General features: G+C 34.9%; 1 protein-coding gene across 3 annotated transcripts in view; it reads right to left on the reverse strand.

Annotated features, from left to right (window-relative positions):
- Positions 1 to 19,621, reverse strand: part of ATG4C (autophagy related 4C cysteine peptidase) — a gene marked incomplete at its 5' end in the record, with an annotated part of 80,813 nt that overhangs the window by 4,421 nt on the left and 56,771 nt on the right. For all 3 annotated transcript variants that reach the window (XM_081086464.1, XM_081086463.1, XM_081086465.1), the window contains 3 exons: positions 10,442 to 10,561; positions 15,447 to 15,523; positions 16,183 to 16,261. In XM_081086464.1, coding sequence (XP_080942590.1) covers positions 10,442 to 10,561; positions 15,447 to 15,523; positions 16,183 to 16,261 — 276 coding nt within the window. The remainder of the gene's footprint in view (positions 1 to 10,441; positions 10,562 to 15,446; positions 15,524 to 16,182; positions 16,262 to 19,621) is intronic.

Here is a 19,621-nt window from a genome sequence, read left to right on the forward strand (position 1 = left end):
GGTCTTTCAATAATTTTCTAAAAACTGCCGATAAATGTAGTGAGATCCTCAAGAAATCTAATGAGACCCTCGATGTTGTGATAAAGAACCAACTAGAAATTGAGCATAGAATGACTGAAATAAAGAATATTATACAGACTCCCAACAGCAGACCAGAGGATCGCAAGAATCAAGTCAAAGATTTGAAATGCGAAGAAGCAAAACCCAACCGGAAAAGCAAAATGAAAAAGGAATCCAAAAATACGAAGATAGTGTAAGGAGCCTCTGGGACAGCTTCAAGCATATCAACATCAGAATTATAGGGGTGCCAGAAGATGAGAGAGAGCAAGATATTGAAAACCTATTTGAAGAAATAATGACAGAAAACTTCCCCTACCTGGTGAAAGAAATAGACTTACAGGTCCAAGAAGCACAGAGAACCCCAAACAAAAGGAATCCAAAGAGGACCACACCAAGACACATCATAATTAAAATGCCAAGAGCAAAAGACAAAGAGAGAATCTTAAAAGCAGCAAGAGAAAGAAACTCAGTTACCTACAAGGGAATACCCATACGACTGTCAGCAGATTTCTCAACAGAAACTTTGCAGGCCAGAAGGGAATGGCAAGAAATATTCAAAGTGATGAATACCAAGAACCTACAACCAAGATTACTTTATCCAGCAAAGCTATCATTCAGAATTGAAGGTCAGATAAAGAGCTTCACAGATAAGGAAAAGCTAAAGAGTTCATCACCACCAAACCAGTATTATATGAAATGCTGAAAGGTATCCTTTAAGAAGAGAAAGAAGAAGAGAAAGGTAAAGATACAATTATGAACAACAAATATGCATCTATCAACAAGTGAATCTAAGAATCAAGTGAATAAATAATCTGATGAACAGAATGAACTGGTGATTATAATAGAATCAGGGACATAGAAAGGGAATGGACTGACTATTCTTGGGGGGGAAAGGGGTGTGGGAGATGCAGGAAGAGACTGAACAAAAATGGTGCACCTATGGATGAGGGCCGTGGGTGGGAAGTGAGGGCAGAGGGTGGAGCGGGAACGGGGAGGAGGGGAGTTATGGGGGGGAAAAGGGAACAAATGTAATAATCTGAACAATAAAGATTTAATTTTAAAAAAAGATATTATCTACTAAGTTTCAACCACTTCACTATTAGCCTTTATTATCATCCATGTTTTACAGATGAGGGAACTGAAATATTGAGGGGTTAAGTGACTTGTTATGTTCACACAGTAAATGACAGAGCCAGAATTTAAGCTTAAGTGGTCTGGTTCTATTATAACCACTGTGTGGACGAAAATGGGTCACATGCTAACCTGACTAGATCATGGAAGGCCTGCATGGCAGCCTTGCAACCACAAAGGATGGGCTGAAATTAAAACTTTTTTAACTACAGGCAGCTTATGGTGGGTAGTCATGTCCTATCCTAGGCCAATATCTTCCCTGACAAAGGTCAATCTTTACCTTAACTGAGCCTGTCTATTGTGTTTTTGAAACTACGATAATATATATTTGGAATATCAAAGTAATTTTCCTTTCTCCAATTCCTCAAATCCCTTGAACATTAAACATCTACCATAAACATCCCATAACATTCTACCCTAATGATTCTGCTCAAGATGCTTCTGTCCTCTAGCCATCTCCAATACATTTTTCTGATAAAGAAACTATCAGTCCTTAGGTTCAGCCCAAGTCCCGTAAGTATCTCAATCCACACTGAATACTCCTTTCTGCAAGCCTCACAGAGCTGACTAGTATCAGGTAAGGATTACAAACATGGACCATGAGTCTTGGACAGTCTCAGTAGAACCCTAGCTGATACTTATGAGTTGTGTCATCCTGGACAAGTTACTTAACCAAACTGTCTCATTTTTCTTATTGTAAAATGTCAATATTATAACATCTATTTCACAGTGTTGTTGTGAGGATTAAATCAGTAATATTTGTAAAATAATTAGAAGATTTGCTTGGCATCCTACGTGTTGGCTATTATCACTGGCACTGTTATCATATCAGTCTTCTGGCATTAAGTATACTCTTATTCAGTCATTTTATTATCCATTTCATGTCTTCCCAACTAAATTGGAAGCACCTGAAGATTTTAAAAGAAATCAGAGTTCCTATCATTAAATCCCAAAGGTAAAAAAAGATCCTTATAAAAAAATATATCTCCCAGATTTCACCTAGAAAATACAGATTAGAAGGAGGGGAAATATAATCATGAACATAATAAACGTAAAACACTAAAGTGTTTTGAAAAATACATTTTAGCAAAATAGTGATGGGTATGGGAAATTGTGCACCATTGGAGAAAATGGGACTGTTTGCCCTAGAAGAGGAAGCAAACTTATTCTTTTACTCAGTGAGACAAAGGAGTAAACGCTATGTGCAGACTGATTCCAGCTGAATGTGGGGAAGCTTCTTTAATGATAAGGTTCTGTCCAAAATGGAAAAGATTCCAAGGAAAATAATTGGTTCACCATTACCTGAAATAAAGATTAGAGAGCCAACTGTCTAAACCATGGATTGATGTATAAATGGGAGACGGTACAGAATAGTGCTTATAAGCACTTGTTCTCAAGTTAAATGTCTGAGGTATGAATCTCAGCACTATCATTTATTAGTTGTGACCTTTCTGAAAGTTACTGAACCTTTGTAAGTGTAAGATTACTCATCTGTAAAATGGAGATACCTACTTACCTCAGAAGGTTTGTGTAGATTAAATGAGAAAATGTATATATTGTGCTTAGTTAGCACAGTTGGTAACATATGGCAAGGATTCAACAAATGTTAGCTTTGGATTGAAGAATTCCAGATTGGGTGTCTGGAATTCAAAGGCTGTATTATAAATTTTGTTTTGTAGTTAGAGAACAACTGGCCATGGGCAAATATTTTTTTCTTGTGTTGATATTCATTCTATAATCAAATGATTAGTTTCCTGATACTCACATTTTCATTTGAGGTTTTCTGGCCTTAAATAGCAGCATTACTAGGTAGTAAGTTTATCACAGGAGTGTTTTATTTGATAACAACCATTAGGCTGGGAATAAGTAATAAGGTAAAGAAGAAAAGGAAGTGTGAGATAAGACAAAAACAATCAACATCAGGCCTCTTACATTCAGCAGAGCAGAGAAGATACAATCTAAGTTCAGGGGCTGGGAGAGGTATGTGTTGGAAGAATATCTATGAAAAGGTGAGCAAGTTCACCTTGCAGAACTTGGAGAGGAATAATATATAAAGGCACAAAAACAAGGTGAGACACAAAACTGAAAGGGAAAGTGATTGAAAGCCTGCATATAGACTCGATTCCCAGGTCCTTTCTTGTAACAACTATCCCTCTTGAGCCCCCCACCAGCCACCCCACACATAGGAAAATAAAGATTTATTCTTTGGAAAAAACAAATAAAGCCATAAACTCTAGTACACCAGGCACAGTGATGACTACAGAAGCTGAGGAATTTAGTGACAGTCTAAAATACTGAACTGTAGGGCCCTGGCATCCTTCACTTCCTGCTCCTGGAGCACTGTAGGCAACATATATTCTACAGGCAGATGGCAGAACTCTTCTCTGAAAAAAAATAAAACGACTCTAGAGAAAAGATAACCACTTACCAACATATGGGGGAAGGGAGTCACCCAATAAAAAGGCAGGTTTATCACCCAATTACCCTAGGATGAAGGTCACCAGTGAAAAAGCCATGCTCAAACACACAGAACCTCCACTCAGCTTTTTAGTCCCTTACTCAAATATAAACAGACACTGAAGATCACCAGTCATTTGGGGGAAAGCAGCCAGTGGAAAGCTGGAAGATTAAAGCAAAAAACAAAAAATAAAACAAAACAAAGAGTTTGTAATAAATCATACACAGCAAAAGAAAGACAAGAAAACTTCAAAATTACCCTAATTAATTTCCTTGAGGAGAAAAGAAAACTACATTCATATAATGAAAAAAAAGAGAGAGAATGTTATGAAGAAGGAATAATAGAAAAATAAAGTAACTCCTAGAAACTTAAATATCATAATTGAAATTTAAGAACAATAGAGGACTTAGAAGATAAAGTACAGGAAATATCCCAGTATAAAAATGATAAAGACATGGAAAATAGAAGGAAAAGGAAAATTAGAGGAACAATTCAAAAGGTCCAACAATTATATAATAAGAGTTCCAGAAAGAAAGAATGAAGAAAACAAAAGAGAGGAAATAATGTGGGTTTGTGTTATTGTTGTTTTTTCTCAAAAAAATTTCCCAGAATGGAAGGAAACAGGGCAATTGATGAAAAAGAATGTAAACCAAGACACATAATGAAGTGTCAAATACTAGCTACAAGTAACAATAGCTAATACTTTATATCATACCTACTATAAATTATTTGCCTAGTGAATTGTTTAATCATTCACCTTAGTGAACTGTTTAATCTTCATAATGATGCTACAGAGAGAGGTAGCCATTATTATTTTCATTTCATGAGAAAACTAATGCTCAGAGAAGTTAAGCAATGTGGCTAAGGGTACACAGCAATGGAGTGGTAGTGCTGGGAATCAAAACAGTAACTTTTAGAGAGAGAAAAAGTTTACTTTAGAGGAAAAGAATTCAGAATGATATCAAACTTCTCAACAGCAACACTGGATGTTAGTGGGGAGTAGAGCAATGTCTCCAAAGTTCATGGACGACAATTATTTTTAGTCTAGAATTCTCTACCAAATCAAATTATCAATAAACTTATAGATAGAATAAAGATAGTCAGACATGCAAGAATTCAAAACTTTACTGTCGAGGCACCCTTCATTTGGGAAGGTACTAGAATCTATGCCTCAGCAAAACAAGAAAATAAACTAAAGAGAGATTTAGAAGACAGGGGATCCAATTCAGCAAAGTAGCATTAGTAAGTTCCAAATGAACAACTCTACATCAGGTCTAGAGAGCAGTTAAGGCTAGAGGGGACAGAAAACAGAGAGGAAATCTCCAGAAAAGGAGAAAAAAAATAGATTTTCTTACATTTCTATTTATGAAAAATTTGCTGCTAGATATTTAACAGATATGAGTCAACATTCATAAAATTTTTCAATAGGTTACAAAGCAAACTAAGGAAATGAAAAGTGGGGATGGTATTAACTCCAAGAAAATGAAGGCACGAGAAAAAAAGAAATGTAATCATTGCACATCATGTGATTAGCAAACAATATTATGGAAGCATAAAAATGTGGACACTGAATAGTGATTTAACCAAAATCTGTGGAAGGTGTACAGCTGAGAGAAAGAGAAATGGGTTAAGGGATATGAGACTAGCTAAATCCTCAAGTACTATTAACAAGAAACTAATAGGTAATGTCTAAAATGGATTAACAAAAAAATGGCAGAATAAACACATTACTTAGGAATGTAGAGGTGAAAACCTCTTAAATAAACAAATAGCTAGAAGAGTTAAAAATGACTACCTCTGAGGAGGTACTCTGTGGAGTGAGGAATAAGATAGCAAGGGGCTCCTATTTTTCAGCATAAGCTTTTTATTATAATTTCACTTTTTAAAAAATACAATCATTTATTATATTTATAAAGATAATATTTTTGTCCCAAACAGATATTGAGTTATATATAAAGTAAATGCACTATTATAAAGTCCTGGCAATTTAAGGAAATTACAATAACAGAAATAGATGAAAATATACTAGATCTGCTATAATTCAATCACTGAACTCCATGGTAATTTATAAATAAGACAAATTTATAACAAAGTCTCTTTAATCCACTCCGTCATTCAACAAGTATTTATTGAACTCCTACAATGTGACAGGCAGCTCTAATCACTGGAGACACAATAATAAACAAAACCAACAAGTATCCCTGCCCTTGTCAAGATTACATTTCAGTGGAGTAGACAGGTGATAAGTTAAATAAGCATTATGTGTTTATATATGATATAGCAGAATATATATGTGTGTGTGCATGCATGCACTTAAATAAACACCCTAAAGAGAAAAATAAAACGGGGGGAGGGGATAATAACAAGTGCAATTAGGGTGGAGGGGAGGCCTAAGAAAGTGACACTTGAGTAAAGACCTGAAAGAAGAAAAGGAGAGAAAATAAGGGAAATAATTGCAGGAAGAGACTGCAGGTCCAGGAAACAAACAAAATCCTTGAAACAGAAGGCAACCAGGGTTTTCCAGGAGGAAATTATGTGATTGGTCTTGAGTAAGCTAGGGAAAGAGTGCTAAGGGGTGAGGCCAGAGAGGTCATGGGGCTGAGTGGGTGATTCCATTTAGATAAGAACTTGGGGTCATTTTAAGTATTCTTATATACATTACTAGAGGCCCAGTGCACGAAAATTTGTGTAGTCGGGGTAGGGGGAGTCCTCTTGCAGTCTGGGAGCACTCAGGCAATGTCTGACTGACAGCTTAAGGAAATGAAAAGTGGAGATAGTATTAACATAAGGCGTCAGTAGGACATCCTTCGCGCTGCCTTGGAGGCGGGAGAGGCTCAATCCCACCGCCACCGCTGCGCTTGCCAGCCGTGAGCCCTTCTCAGGGCTTCTGCTGAGCGGTGTTCCCCCTGTGGGAGCGCACTGATCACCAGGGGGCAGCTCCTGCATTGAGCATCTGCCCCCCTGGTGGTCAGTGCGCATCAGAGCAACCAGTCATTCTGCCATTCAGTCAATTTGCATATTAGCCTTTTATTATATAGGATTTGTCATTAGAAAATAAAATCAGCTGAATAACCAACAATGAAAGAAAGTTTAAGTTAAAAGTAGTATACCCTAGTATTATAGAATGTACTACTCACTATTCAGCAGGTTAAATGAATAAGCTAGACCAACATGTATAGAAATAGATAACCTCTAGGTCACTATTACATGAAAACACTAATTGCAATAGGGTATATACATTTTTATATAAATACTAGAGGCCCGGTGCACAAAATTCATGTACCCAGGGGGATCACTCAGCCTGGCCTGTGCCCTCTCCCAGTCTGGGAGCCGTCAAGGGATGTCTGACTGATGGCTTAGGCCGTTCCCCACAGGGAGCAGGCCTAAGCCGGCAGGCAGACATCTTTGGCACTGCCATGGAGGCAGGAGAGGCCCCCGCCACTGCCGCTGCACTGGCCAGCCATGAGCCTGGCTTCTGGCTGAGCGGCGCTCCCCCTGAGGGAGTGCACTGACCACCAGGGGGCAGCTCCTACGTTGAGCGTCTGCCCCCTGGTAGTCAGTGCATGTCATAGCAACCAGCCATTCCGCCATTCGGTCGATTTGCATATTAGCCTTTTATTATATTGGATATCATTAATGAAAAGTTTCATAATATCTCAAATAAGTTATGCTGTTTATGGTTATATAAGGTACAAGTATATAAAATTTAGGATAGCTGGTACTACTGTGCAGAAAGGCCATGAATAAGATTGGGGATGGATAACACATTCCAATTATACATGTAAATTTTTTTTTCTTAAGCTCAGTGGTAGCACATGGGTATTATTATGTTATTCTCTGTATCTCTGTATGCTTGAAATTAATAAAATCAACATATTTGCCAAGTACAGACTTGGACATTTGTATACCTTTATTTTTGTTGTGCATCCCATCTCTATTATCATTAAGATTTCTCTTTCCATCATTTCAAACTTAAGTAGCCTTCTAAAATCAATAATAAATAGGAAATCACATGTTTGATATTCTGGTTATATTTTTCTAATATGAATATAAATAAATACATAAGTATTAAAATATTTATCCTAGTGTTAAAATATTTGTTCCAGTGCCACCTAAAATAATCGAGTATCACACTTGGGGTTGCACTGTCTTACACCAGTGGCCCTTGGATTTGATGTGCAAGATTATGTGGAAGACTTGTTAGAAATGGAGAAATCTCCCAGGCCACACCCATACAGATTCAGGCAGCCAGAAGACAGTCCTGCCCTATAGGTATCCTTGGCACCTACCAATTAGACAGACTATTTGCCATTCCCGTGACAAGCTCTACAATTTCCTTTTCCAATACCTTTCCTCTTGTTATTTCCTCTGCTTGAAACAAATAGCCCTAAAGAAAAATAGGAACACTTTGTGCATTTGGAACACTTTAGTTAGGATTATATTAGGTACACTAGATACGTTAAGAGTGGAGTTTCTGTGTCTAACGGTATACATATTTTTAGGTTTGCTAGAATTGTCAAATGTTCTCCTAAGTAATCATACCAAGTAGTCTGTGGGAATTTCCAATGTTTCACATCCTTATCAACCCTACTTTCTCCCTAAACCAACAGAAATTAAGCCTAAACTTTCAGGTTCCAAATTAAATAATCACCATCACAATAAAGAACTTTGAGTTGAATGAGACATCCCTCTCAATTCAACACCCTTTCTTCCCTATCCATTTATTTCTATTTCTGTATGGACGCTTACAATATTCAATGTAACATATGTCTATTCCCCCTCCTGAACTATAAATGCTACTTTAGGGCAGAAGCCTTATACCTGTTCAAAAGCAGGAATTATGTCGTGGTCATTTTACGCTTTCAATGTAATAGTTACTCAGACACTTGCTGAACTGAACTCTCTAAACATAGAATTAATTTAATAATTTCTATAACATTTTTTAAATCATGTAGTTAAAGCCTTAGAATCTTCATTTATATAGCACTACAAATTCAACATTATAGTTTAGACTCAAAATACATCCTATCTAGAAAAAATAATTTTAAGTTGTTTTTATTTTTAAAGAGAAAAAAAATAGCTTTTTTACTAAAAATGCCAAAATCAATTTTTAGGAAGAAAAGGAAAACTACTTAACTTATAACCTTCCAATCAAAAGTAAATAATCAAATTATTAATTGACAAAGTGAGTTTTTGATACTGCTACAAAAAGCTATTAACTTAAGAATAATACTATTATTAAAGCAAAGTTAAATGACTAGCAAAATTCTCAGTACTTCTGAATATTTCAATGTTTTTTCTTTGCCTCAACATTGTACATTACTCTGATGCATTAAGAGAAATGATTTCTAAGTATTTTTCCAATGTAAAAATCCTAATAACTATCAGTATAAAACCACAAAACCATCTATTTTTAATGAGAAAATATCAACATGAAACCCATTTGTGAATCTTATTTTTCAACTTAGTAATAATAATTTGGTTTGCTTTATTATTCTAAACTGACTTGTTTTAACCTGGGTAGAAAAAAAATTAAGAGAAATGGAACTTTTTAATGGATTATGTTCATTAGTATCAATCTGTATTATAATATCATCTGAATTTGTATATTTAAGCACATATACAATACTGCATAAATATAGAAAATTGTCAAACTAAAATACACAAATAGTACAAATTTCAAGTAATAAAAGAGGGGAAAATGTAGAATACATATTTTGTTAAGTTCACTTGGCCTTCCAGGTTGACAACGGAGAGTAAAAAGGCGACAACTATGAGAAATGAAGAATAAGAAGAGGTTCTCACATATCTCATTTTCTCTCCTCATTCATTTTTCTGTCATGGTTTTGTTAGATTTCCTCTTTTACATGGCAGGTCAAGTAAAGTAAACCTAACTTATATGAAACCTTTTATTTAATGTTTTCATTTTATTTTTACAGGATAAAAATAAAATTTCAACCCACTATGTCTATTTTCCTAAAAAAATTAACTGTAAGTCAAGCAGTAATAAAGTATTACTTTATCTGAGCTCAAGTTAAGAATTCCCAAAAGTTATTCTAGTATTACTTACCCATAAACTGATAAGCTATAGCTAGTGATAGTAATAAACAGTTATGCTTATTTCCCCAATAAGTAAGCTTTTTTATTTCCCCAAGTACTAAATACAGACAATCCATGAGGCTCTATTAATGTTAGCAGTACTGTACTCAAGAACCAGAAAAATGCAGAAGCTTACAGGTAATGAGAAGGAGTTAAATAAACCTATTGCAAAGATCCTATAAGTCGAATAGATCAGATTAGACAAGCTTATTGGAAGGTAACAACACAGCTCATTTGATAAAGCAGTTCGTAGAAATCCAAAAATACCATTTCTCATTTTAAAAAAACCAAAGAAGCACTTGGACTAACAAGAAATAATGCACAATTTGGCTTGATCAAATACTTCATTAATTTTTTTCTACCCCCTAAGGTATTGCCCTTTTAAAATCCTCTTCAAATAAAATATAACCTAATTGCTTGCACAGATAACCTAATCCATTTGCAAAGGGATTTTTACTTCAACAGTGCCACCTAGTGGAGCAATCAATACTTTCTACTGTTGGTTTCACCAGTATCAAAGGCTAGGAATCCCCAAAGTTTTATTTTCTAGTTCAATATTCCTAATAACATTAATATTTGAGAGGCAATTTTACAACAGTGTCATAATTTACAGATTTTTGTCTTTTCACAGACTATCTCAAATAAAAACTAGGTCATTTACAAAAGCTATTATAATATTTTAAATAAAAATACCTTAGTGATTTCTTCAGAAGCTCGTTTGAAGTCCTGAACGTTTCGACAGTAGAATCCTATTGTACAGCTAGGATCCATCTTTCGAAATGACATCTTTTTGGGAGAAGGGCAGTGGAATGTCTGTAATTTTAAAAATTCTTTAGGATTAATTTGCTTTTATTTGATGGACTTCGCACATACAAGAATATTACTAATTTAAAATTTGCTATCTGGCTTTTCTCAAAACTTAAATATGCTTCTCAAATGGTGATTTAGTCTATCCAACGCAAAGAGTCCTTCCTACTCTCCAAAGCTATAAAATATGAGCCAACACTGTGTATATTCAATTCACCAAATCTCCACCTTATGTGACATCAGTGCCATTCTGCAAAAGAAAGAAAGTGTGTCAAAGTGGTATGCATTTCTAACAATTGTGAAAGGGAAGAAAAATGTGCCACTGAAAATGATAGAAGCTAATACAAGGTTTAGAATCAAGTTGGCCATTTCTATTGAAATGCAATTAAACCTGTTTTGTTAGAGTTTTTTAATGTTTATAAACCTTTGAATAAGGATATCAAGACTTTTTCAACAAATACATAGACTCGTGAATGTTCCATAGTGGTGGGCACGCAATGCAATATACACATGATGTATCCTAGAATTGTACATCTGAAACCTATATGATCTTATTAACCAATGTCACGCCAATAAATTTAATTTTTAAAAATGTTCCACGGTGATATGAAAAGAGGTCAACTTAAGAGTTTTAGCAATTGACACAAATAGTACATAATTGTACATTCTTCCAACCCACTCTTCTACTTGACTTAAGTTCTTGTTTAGTCCCATAAAAGGCACAGGTGAAAACTGTTCTATTATGGCCCTTGCCTCCTTCTTACCAGTCCTCCTGTCCCTTTAATTCACTTTTCTGAGTGGTCACTGCGCCACAGATGTCAGTGGGCTGGGGAGGCTGCTCTAGCCTCTCTACCCTCGCTAATGGGATGGGCTTTCAGTGGAGAATACAAAAGTAGGAAAGGGATAGAATATAAAGCTAATCATTCTAATCTTTTTCTTCACCACATTCTGGTACCTGGTTTAAAAAAAAATTTTTTTTAACTGCTTAAATGCTCTTGTTCTTAAAAATCACTGATGCCACCAACTCCTTTTAGTTGTATATATTTAAAAAGATGTTTCTGAACAAAAGGAAGGCCACAAAAATATATATTCATAGTTATTGGTATGTGCATAAATAAATTGTATAAGACATATAAAAATTACCATGCTAAAGTTAGAGGAAGAAAACTGGGCAGATGGGACACAGGGGTGGAAATTCTTTGTTGTATATTTTATATGTTTTATTTAAAGGATAGCAAACATATTAAGAACAGTATGCCATATATGCCAGGTCCCTTGAAACAGCAAGGATGGACCGGCTCCCGGCAAAACAATCTATGCTGAATCTGAACTCATAAAATTAAAATTTCCCTACATTTAATGCCTAAAACTAAGGGATTTGTCCTTGAAACCATTTCCCAAAATGTGGGGAAATACAGGCTTTCATATTTGCTATGTTCCCGGTAAATCCATCAAAATCCCCTTATTCTTTCCCCCTTCATTTGCATCTACTCAAGCTGCTTTTTTTCCCTTATGAATAGTTCAATCATATATAAGACTCAAATAAAACATCATGGCAGTAAATACAGACCAAACTATGCCTTTTACCCAATGCTTATCTAACACTTAACTTATATAGTGAGAGCCGATCTAGCTAAACTGGAGTCCCCAAGGTACTAGTCAACACAAGTATTGTCTTAGTTGGACTTCTTCTAACATTGTTTCATGTGTTTTATTTATAAGGAGACATTAGAAACAGATCTAGAAAGGCACTGAAGAGCTAAGTAAAAGCTTGTTAGTTAACAATATACAGGATTATACTGATATATAAGGCACAGAAAGTTCTAGGTCATATTTACAAAAAGTTACTCTACATACAAGGTATCTAAAAATAGTCATTTGCCCAGCTCCTGTCAAATGCAATAATAATTAAGGTTGGTTTGTTTGTTTATTGCTACTTGGGAATAAATAAGAAAGACCAAAGTTTGTCCAAAGCTCAAAAAAAATATTTTTTAACTCATATACAATAGCGTCCTACATTATATTAATGCTTTGATTAAAGTTTTTGTTGTTTGTTTTTTGTTTTTGTTAATCCTCGCCCGAGGATATTTTTCCATTGATTTTGAGGGAGAGTGGAAGAGAGAGGGAAAGAGATAGAAACATCGATATGAGAGAAATACATAGATTGGTTGCCTCCTGCACCAGCCCTGACCAGGGCCTGGGCTGGGGAGGAGCCTGCAACCAAGGTACGTGCCTTTGATCTAGAATGGAACTCAAGACCCTGTCTGCAGGCCAACACTCTATCCATTAAGCCAAACTGGGGCAATTAAAGTTTTTATGTAAGAATCAATAAGATTAAACCAGAATAGACTTAGTGCTATTTCACAATATTGCTTCAATCATCATAGATAATAACACTATACTGTTATTCATGGCTGTTTTGACATCTGTCAAAAACTATCCACAAAACACTGATATAAATCTCTGATCACTGAAACTGCTATAGAGTGTTACTATATGAGTACAAGGACTCATATTACAGTGAGGCATTTGACATCACTTAAATGTAAAATTACATTCTTTTGTTCACCCAAGAAGATTCTGAAGTCAAATCACTATTAATTTATAATCCAGAATCATTTCTGTTTATTGCAGAACAAGTTAGATTTTAAAATATCTTCCCAAGTCGTATTGCAAGGCTATGTTTATTTTATGATAATTCTTTGAACTATGCACTTACTCTTTTTTTAATTTTTAAAATTCTGACTATTGGTAAGAGTAGCATACACATTTTAGGGAGTGTTCACCTGATACAATTCTGTGACAATGAAAAATGATTCTGAAAAAACTGGCCAGGGTGAGACAATTCTCGTTTATTTAATTTTTTAAATATATTTTATTGATTTTTTACAGAGAGGAAGGGAGAGGGATAGAGAGTTAGGAACATCGATGAGAGAGAAACATCGATCAGCTGCCTCTTGTACACCCCCTACTGGGGATGTGCCCACAACCAAGGTACATGCCCTTGACTGGAATCGAACCTGGGATCCTTCAGTCCGCAGGCCGACGCTCTATCCACTGGGCCAAACCGGTTAGGGCTATTTAATTTTTTTAAAACAATATTTATTCATTGCTTCAACAAATAGTTATTAGGCATCTACTAAATGCCAGGCACTGTTCTAGGCTTATTCTTTGGAATAGTGGATTCTATTACCTAAACATACAAACAATAATGAAACAAAAGCTTTTATGTATAACTATGCTATTTTGGTGATGTATATGAAGCTTCCTTAGTTAACTAGAGAATACACTTACTAAAAAGCACCTCCTACCAGTTGCAATTCACATGTGTAATTCATAAAGAGTACATGAGAGATTAATTCACTCATCCACCTATCTAATGATATCACATCATTCTAATAGCCTTAATGCCAGTATTCTCTGAACTTACTAGGATAGATTAAACTAGTCACCACTGTATGAACCTAAAACCTGAAACTTGAAATTGAGGGCCCAGGAATTAAAACAGACTAACATTTGTACTAATATGGTTTTTCTTACCTTATTAATAAAATATTAATATTAAGAGAATAGAATTTCTCTTAATAACAGAATAAGAGTTTGGTATTTATAAGAGTTAGAACTGGTCATTCCGAAAGTATAACATGAAGATATAGTCTCTGGTTTAGGAAATCTTAACTTATTAAACACACACACACACACACACACACACACACACACACACACACACACACTCATCCCAACAGTTGAATCTCTTCCCTGAACTAACCATTGACCATGGGAATCCACAATTAAGCATCCCCTCAGTGTCACAAGACCACAATGCAGCGGAAAGAATTACAAGGTGCTTCACATAGCACAATTCTCTAGTGCCTCCCCCAGTATCAATTCGTCCACGAGGAATATTTATTAAGGTTTACATACAAGATACTATGAAGGAAGAAAGCAGAAAGCAAACCTGGCTTCAAGAGGCTTGGCCTCAAGAGGCTTGTACTTCAGTTGAGGTAACAGTTTACAAAGGGTGCTAGAATGTTTTATAATGTGTCTTTTTGATCACTGAAAGTTAAAGGTCTTGCAGTTTTAATCTTGCAGTTGATCAGTTTTTTTAATCTCCTTAAATATCTTTAGGTATTACCATTAGCTAGCAAGCTATTACTAAAACGAAGTACTAAACCACATTTGTCACTTGTGGAGCCTTGGAATTAGTGATCCATGCCACTCAAATGATTAAAATTATTTTAAAAGTCTGTACAAGCATCAACTGGGGGAAAAAATATATCCAAAACAATGTATAATTAAATGTCTCACTTATGCACTCTCAGATTTTCTGAATTCAAGTGCTGGATCACAAAATGACCAACATAAAGAGAAAAAAGTTGTTGCAAAATCAAACCTAAAACAAAAATTAGAAGCCCAACTAAGCTCTTGAAAAGTAGAGGCTAAGATTTAATTATTAGACTTCAGCAAAATAATTTATCAGGTAGTCTCCTTAAGTCACCTTGTCATTCTCACCCTACTCCACCATCTTCTTTTCCTTTTTCCCCCTTTTTTTCCTTTCTTTGTTTTAAACATACCTAACATTTTTATGCTTCAGTACTGTTCTGCTGTATATTTACAGTCACTTGGAGGCTTGCTCAATTATTTTGGCAGGGCTAGGGTGTCTAACAAGTTAGAGACAAAGATAAATGGAAACAAAGGTATATCCTAAATTAAAATTCAGTAAGAAATTATTTAACCTTTGACTATGGTGTGGATTATGGTTTTATAAGTCAGTAAAATATGTATTATTAAGCTGTAATTGTAATACCATAAAAGCTTAGCTGCCTAGTACATCTCTAAATAATTAGAGTTTGCTTCATATAGTAAGAAAACAGCTCTTAATCCATAGTACCTCAAGAGGGAAATCCTTTATGCTGACATCTACAAAAGACTGGCAGTAATGAGGATCCATGTAAATCAAACTGTCATCTACAAGGACAAAACAGAAGACAAGTAATTCAAAAAACACCTTATTATTACACTGCTTACAATCCAATTTCTATGTAGAATAGCTGAAAAAAACCTGGGAGTAACAGCTTGCCAGACTGATATTCATTGACTGAAACATAGGTTTGCACAGGACAGATTAACTTTTGCATAATCAAATATGCTTGTATAAGCAGAATTTTTATAAAGTGATGAGATTGTCATTTAATTTTTGGTGATAAAATTACTTTCACAAACACACAATTATATTCTACAGTTTGCACATGAAAAATGTATCGCACTACTTTATCCTGACAGGAAGAACATATTGCTTGTCATTTTATCATCAACTAGCACCACTAACCCTGGTAAAAAGTAAATATGTAAATAGCAACTGCCAGAATGTGAAAGCAATGTCTTCTGAAGTTTAGTGAAACCAATAAATTATGCCTTGTTTATGCAATAACAGAAATTAAACATACATTTTGCAGAATCCAATTATGTTGTGGACCAAATGACAAATGAGTGGCTATGGTAGGACTGATGAATTTATAAGGTACTCATTTTGCTCTGTTAATCATCCTGCTTCCAGAGGATCTGATATTAACTTACTGACTTTCAAAAGAAAACAATGAAGAAATATACTTTACTAAATCACCAACCTTGAAATCCAGCAAAGTAATATGACTGTTTTGGTTTGCCACCAATAATTCCCACACAATATTCAAGACTTAAAATACCCTGCAAAAAGAAATTAATTCAGATTTAGAGTCAAGAAACAAATGGTAATTATCCAAAACAACTAAATTTATATTACCAATATTAGGGTTCCCAAATTTTTCACCACCAGTTTTATTTTTATTACATTTGTCCTCACGTTCTGAAATCATTCTGTCTAAAAAACTATCTTCCCTTTTCTTTAAATCACTCAACATTAACGTGACTAAATCAAGTATTCTGACCAGCGTGTCACTCAACAACATTAAACAACTGCTGTGTGCCCAATACAGGGACAGACAACAGTACCACGTACAGACAATAACATTGCCTGCCAAAGCCAGAACACCAGGTCTTTCTGTTGCTGGTGCAGCCTTATTGCAATCAATGTATTTTCATCGGACTTTTGGAAAGGCTAGAAATTTTTCTTAGATCTTGTTGCTGTTTTCATTGAACCCTGAATCCCAAACTAAAACCCATTTTCTAATCAATGGCATTTACTTGACAGATATTTTTATACTACTTCATTTGGAATAAACATAATGACTAATGGAAATGTTTTAATCTAAGGAAAATAGTAATTACTATTTTATTTAAAGCTAAATTGTTTTACTAATTATAAAATAACAGAGGTACCTGAATAAATGATTTAATATGCCCCTCAGCATCTATTCTGAGAACTCAATTTAAGCTGGGCCAAATAACTCTATACCTTTAAAAATAAAATAAAAGTCCTGTGGGGTCAGTTAAGAATATGTCCAGTGGGATCAATAAAGTCAGTAGTTCCTGCATTAATTTTAGCATATATGTCACAAAATACTAATATGTTATTTTCAAAAAAGAAAAACAACCCCAAAGTATTAAACAATAGTTAAACTTTCCTTCTCGTAAATGAGAAGATGTTTTGAAATCTAGAAGATATAAAAATAAAGAATATATAAACAAACGCTTTTTTCCCTTTAACAAGTAATCAAACCATAGCATTTTTTTAAGCTTAATTATTTTCTTAAAAATATATGGTCATTGTAATAAAAACGCACAGTAAAAATTTCCCAAAATCCCACCACTTAAAGCTCATCATAATTAACATTTGGGGGGAAATCTTCTTGACATCTATCTATATGATGTAGATTTACAAATAAAATTTTTATATGTGGCATCATACAATGTATACTATTGTAACTTTTATCTCTCATTATGTCATAAACATTATTTCCTATCAATAAATATAGACCTATATTATTTTTAATGACTACAAAATATTCTATTTTATGAAGATAACAAGATGTGCTTTAAAACCCCCATTATAAATATTTAAATTGTTTTCAGGTTCTCACTGTTAAAATAACCCTATCAGTCTTGTGAAAATATAGAGGTTTTTTGGAAAAGGAAAACTGTAACTAAAAAATTTAAATAAAATAGAGAAGGCATATTGGGTTAAAATGTTAGCGCTAACTATAAAATAAGTTAGGATGAAATTATACACACACACAAAACACTTGACATATAATAGTTATTTATCATTAATGAGTCTACTGCTTTCCCCTAAATAAAAATCCTAACACAATTAGATAGTGTCTTTAACTTGAGATCACCTGATCAGCTGAAACACAATGCTATGACATAGGTACCCATGAGGGAGTGAAAGTTCTAAATCCCTCACAGCTGAGAAAAAGAAAGAAAAAATATATATAACAAGACTCATTACCAATTCTTCTCAGAAGAAGAATGAGTCCAAGTAATGGAAGAAAGACTTCGGTTCCTGACATCTATATTCCCTTTACAACATACTGGAGCAGATTTAGCCATTAACACTTAGAAGCAGATTAAGGAGCTCGAATGCCATTACATATAAAGGGCTGTATTTCTGGAAACTTGAAACACTTTTCAGTTCCTAAAAAAACTTCTTCATAGTTATCTGTGAATTTATTGAGCTGTATCCCTGGAGCAATAAATAAGACTGAAGTAATCAGTCAAAAAGGAAAGTCCTAATTTTTCTCGCTAAATAAAGAGAACATATTGGATTTTCCTCATTCCTGGTCCCTTAGAAAATATTAATGAATGAATGAATGAATGAATGAATGAATACATACATACAGATGATAGGTCGGTAGATGGACGGATAGATAGATAGATAGATAGATAGATAGATAGATAGATAGATAGATAGATAGATAGACAGATAAACAGGCAGACAGACTTCCTGTGGTAAGAGCTGATAAAGCACCACACCAAGTTTCTTTCTCCTCACAGAATGGTAAAGGAGAAGGTACCATCTCTGAAATACTGTGGAATTACTGATTAAAACATTTGAAAAACACAACTGAATGGTGAATTTTAAGGGGCATACTATGCAATGGTTTGGCAGGAAAAAATACAACTGCTGATAAAGAAGGAAGAAGAAGCAGAGGGGGAGGGAAGGGAAGGCGAAAGATGAGTACAGGTGGAGGTGGAGGGGGAGGTGGAGGAAGAGGAGAAGAAAGGAGAAGAAGAAGAGGAAGATCATTTTTCTTTTAGGGCTATTAGATACTTTTTTCCACTTGTAAGTGAATGCCTCTTTACATGCTGTCATTTTGGCTTTTGACCCAAACACCCCCTCTGACCAAGCATAACACCTAGCATATGATCTACTACACTCAGCCACTTCAGCTCTTTTTATCTGATAATTGAAAAATTAAAATGTGTCAATAGTCACTGCTCTCTCATTTTAGTGGACTATAGTATAAATGAATTTAGTAGAAGCTCAAAAAAATGTTACATTTTTAAAAGTCCATGTTTTAAGGAAAAAATATGAAAACCAACCAAAAGTTCTAGTCTCTCTTACCAATTTGCTATCTGAACTTGACCATAGCACTTAACTTCTGTCTTTTCTGTCCTATAAAGACAATCCAGTTCCTGACTGTGAGGGCAAAATGAGATTAACATGTATTGAAAATGTTATACAAATATGCGAGTTAACAAGTATTTGTTGAACAACTCCTATATGCCAAACAGGGTTCATTTCACCACAATTCAGGCTCCAGTGAATCACTCAGGAGCATTAGGCAGTCCGCCATCTGAGAGATACTCTCAATACCTCTAAGTAGCAAAGCCCTCGGCCAAATATAACATGCCTCGAAGCCATCTGCAGCCCACTCCACCAGCAATGGGGTTGTGGCTAAAGGAGTCAGTTCCAAGATTGGTTGTTTCTAATCTTTTCATGGCAGTGGAAAAAGGAGAGGGAATCCAGTTCAGATTTTGTTAGAACCTACTGAGACATGACAAGATGCCCCAAGTCTCAAAATCTTCAATGGACTCTCTAGATAAAATGGCTTATAACTTCGCATTCTACCAATAACTCCACTAAAGAACCCATAAGTTAGAAATCAAAACCCCAATTCTATC

Source organism: Myotis nattereri (genome assembly GCF_964212035.1).
Source record: "Myotis nattereri genome assembly, chromosome: 3".
Lineage (NCBI taxonomy): Eukaryota > Metazoa > Chordata > Mammalia > Chiroptera > Vespertilionidae > Myotis > Myotis nattereri.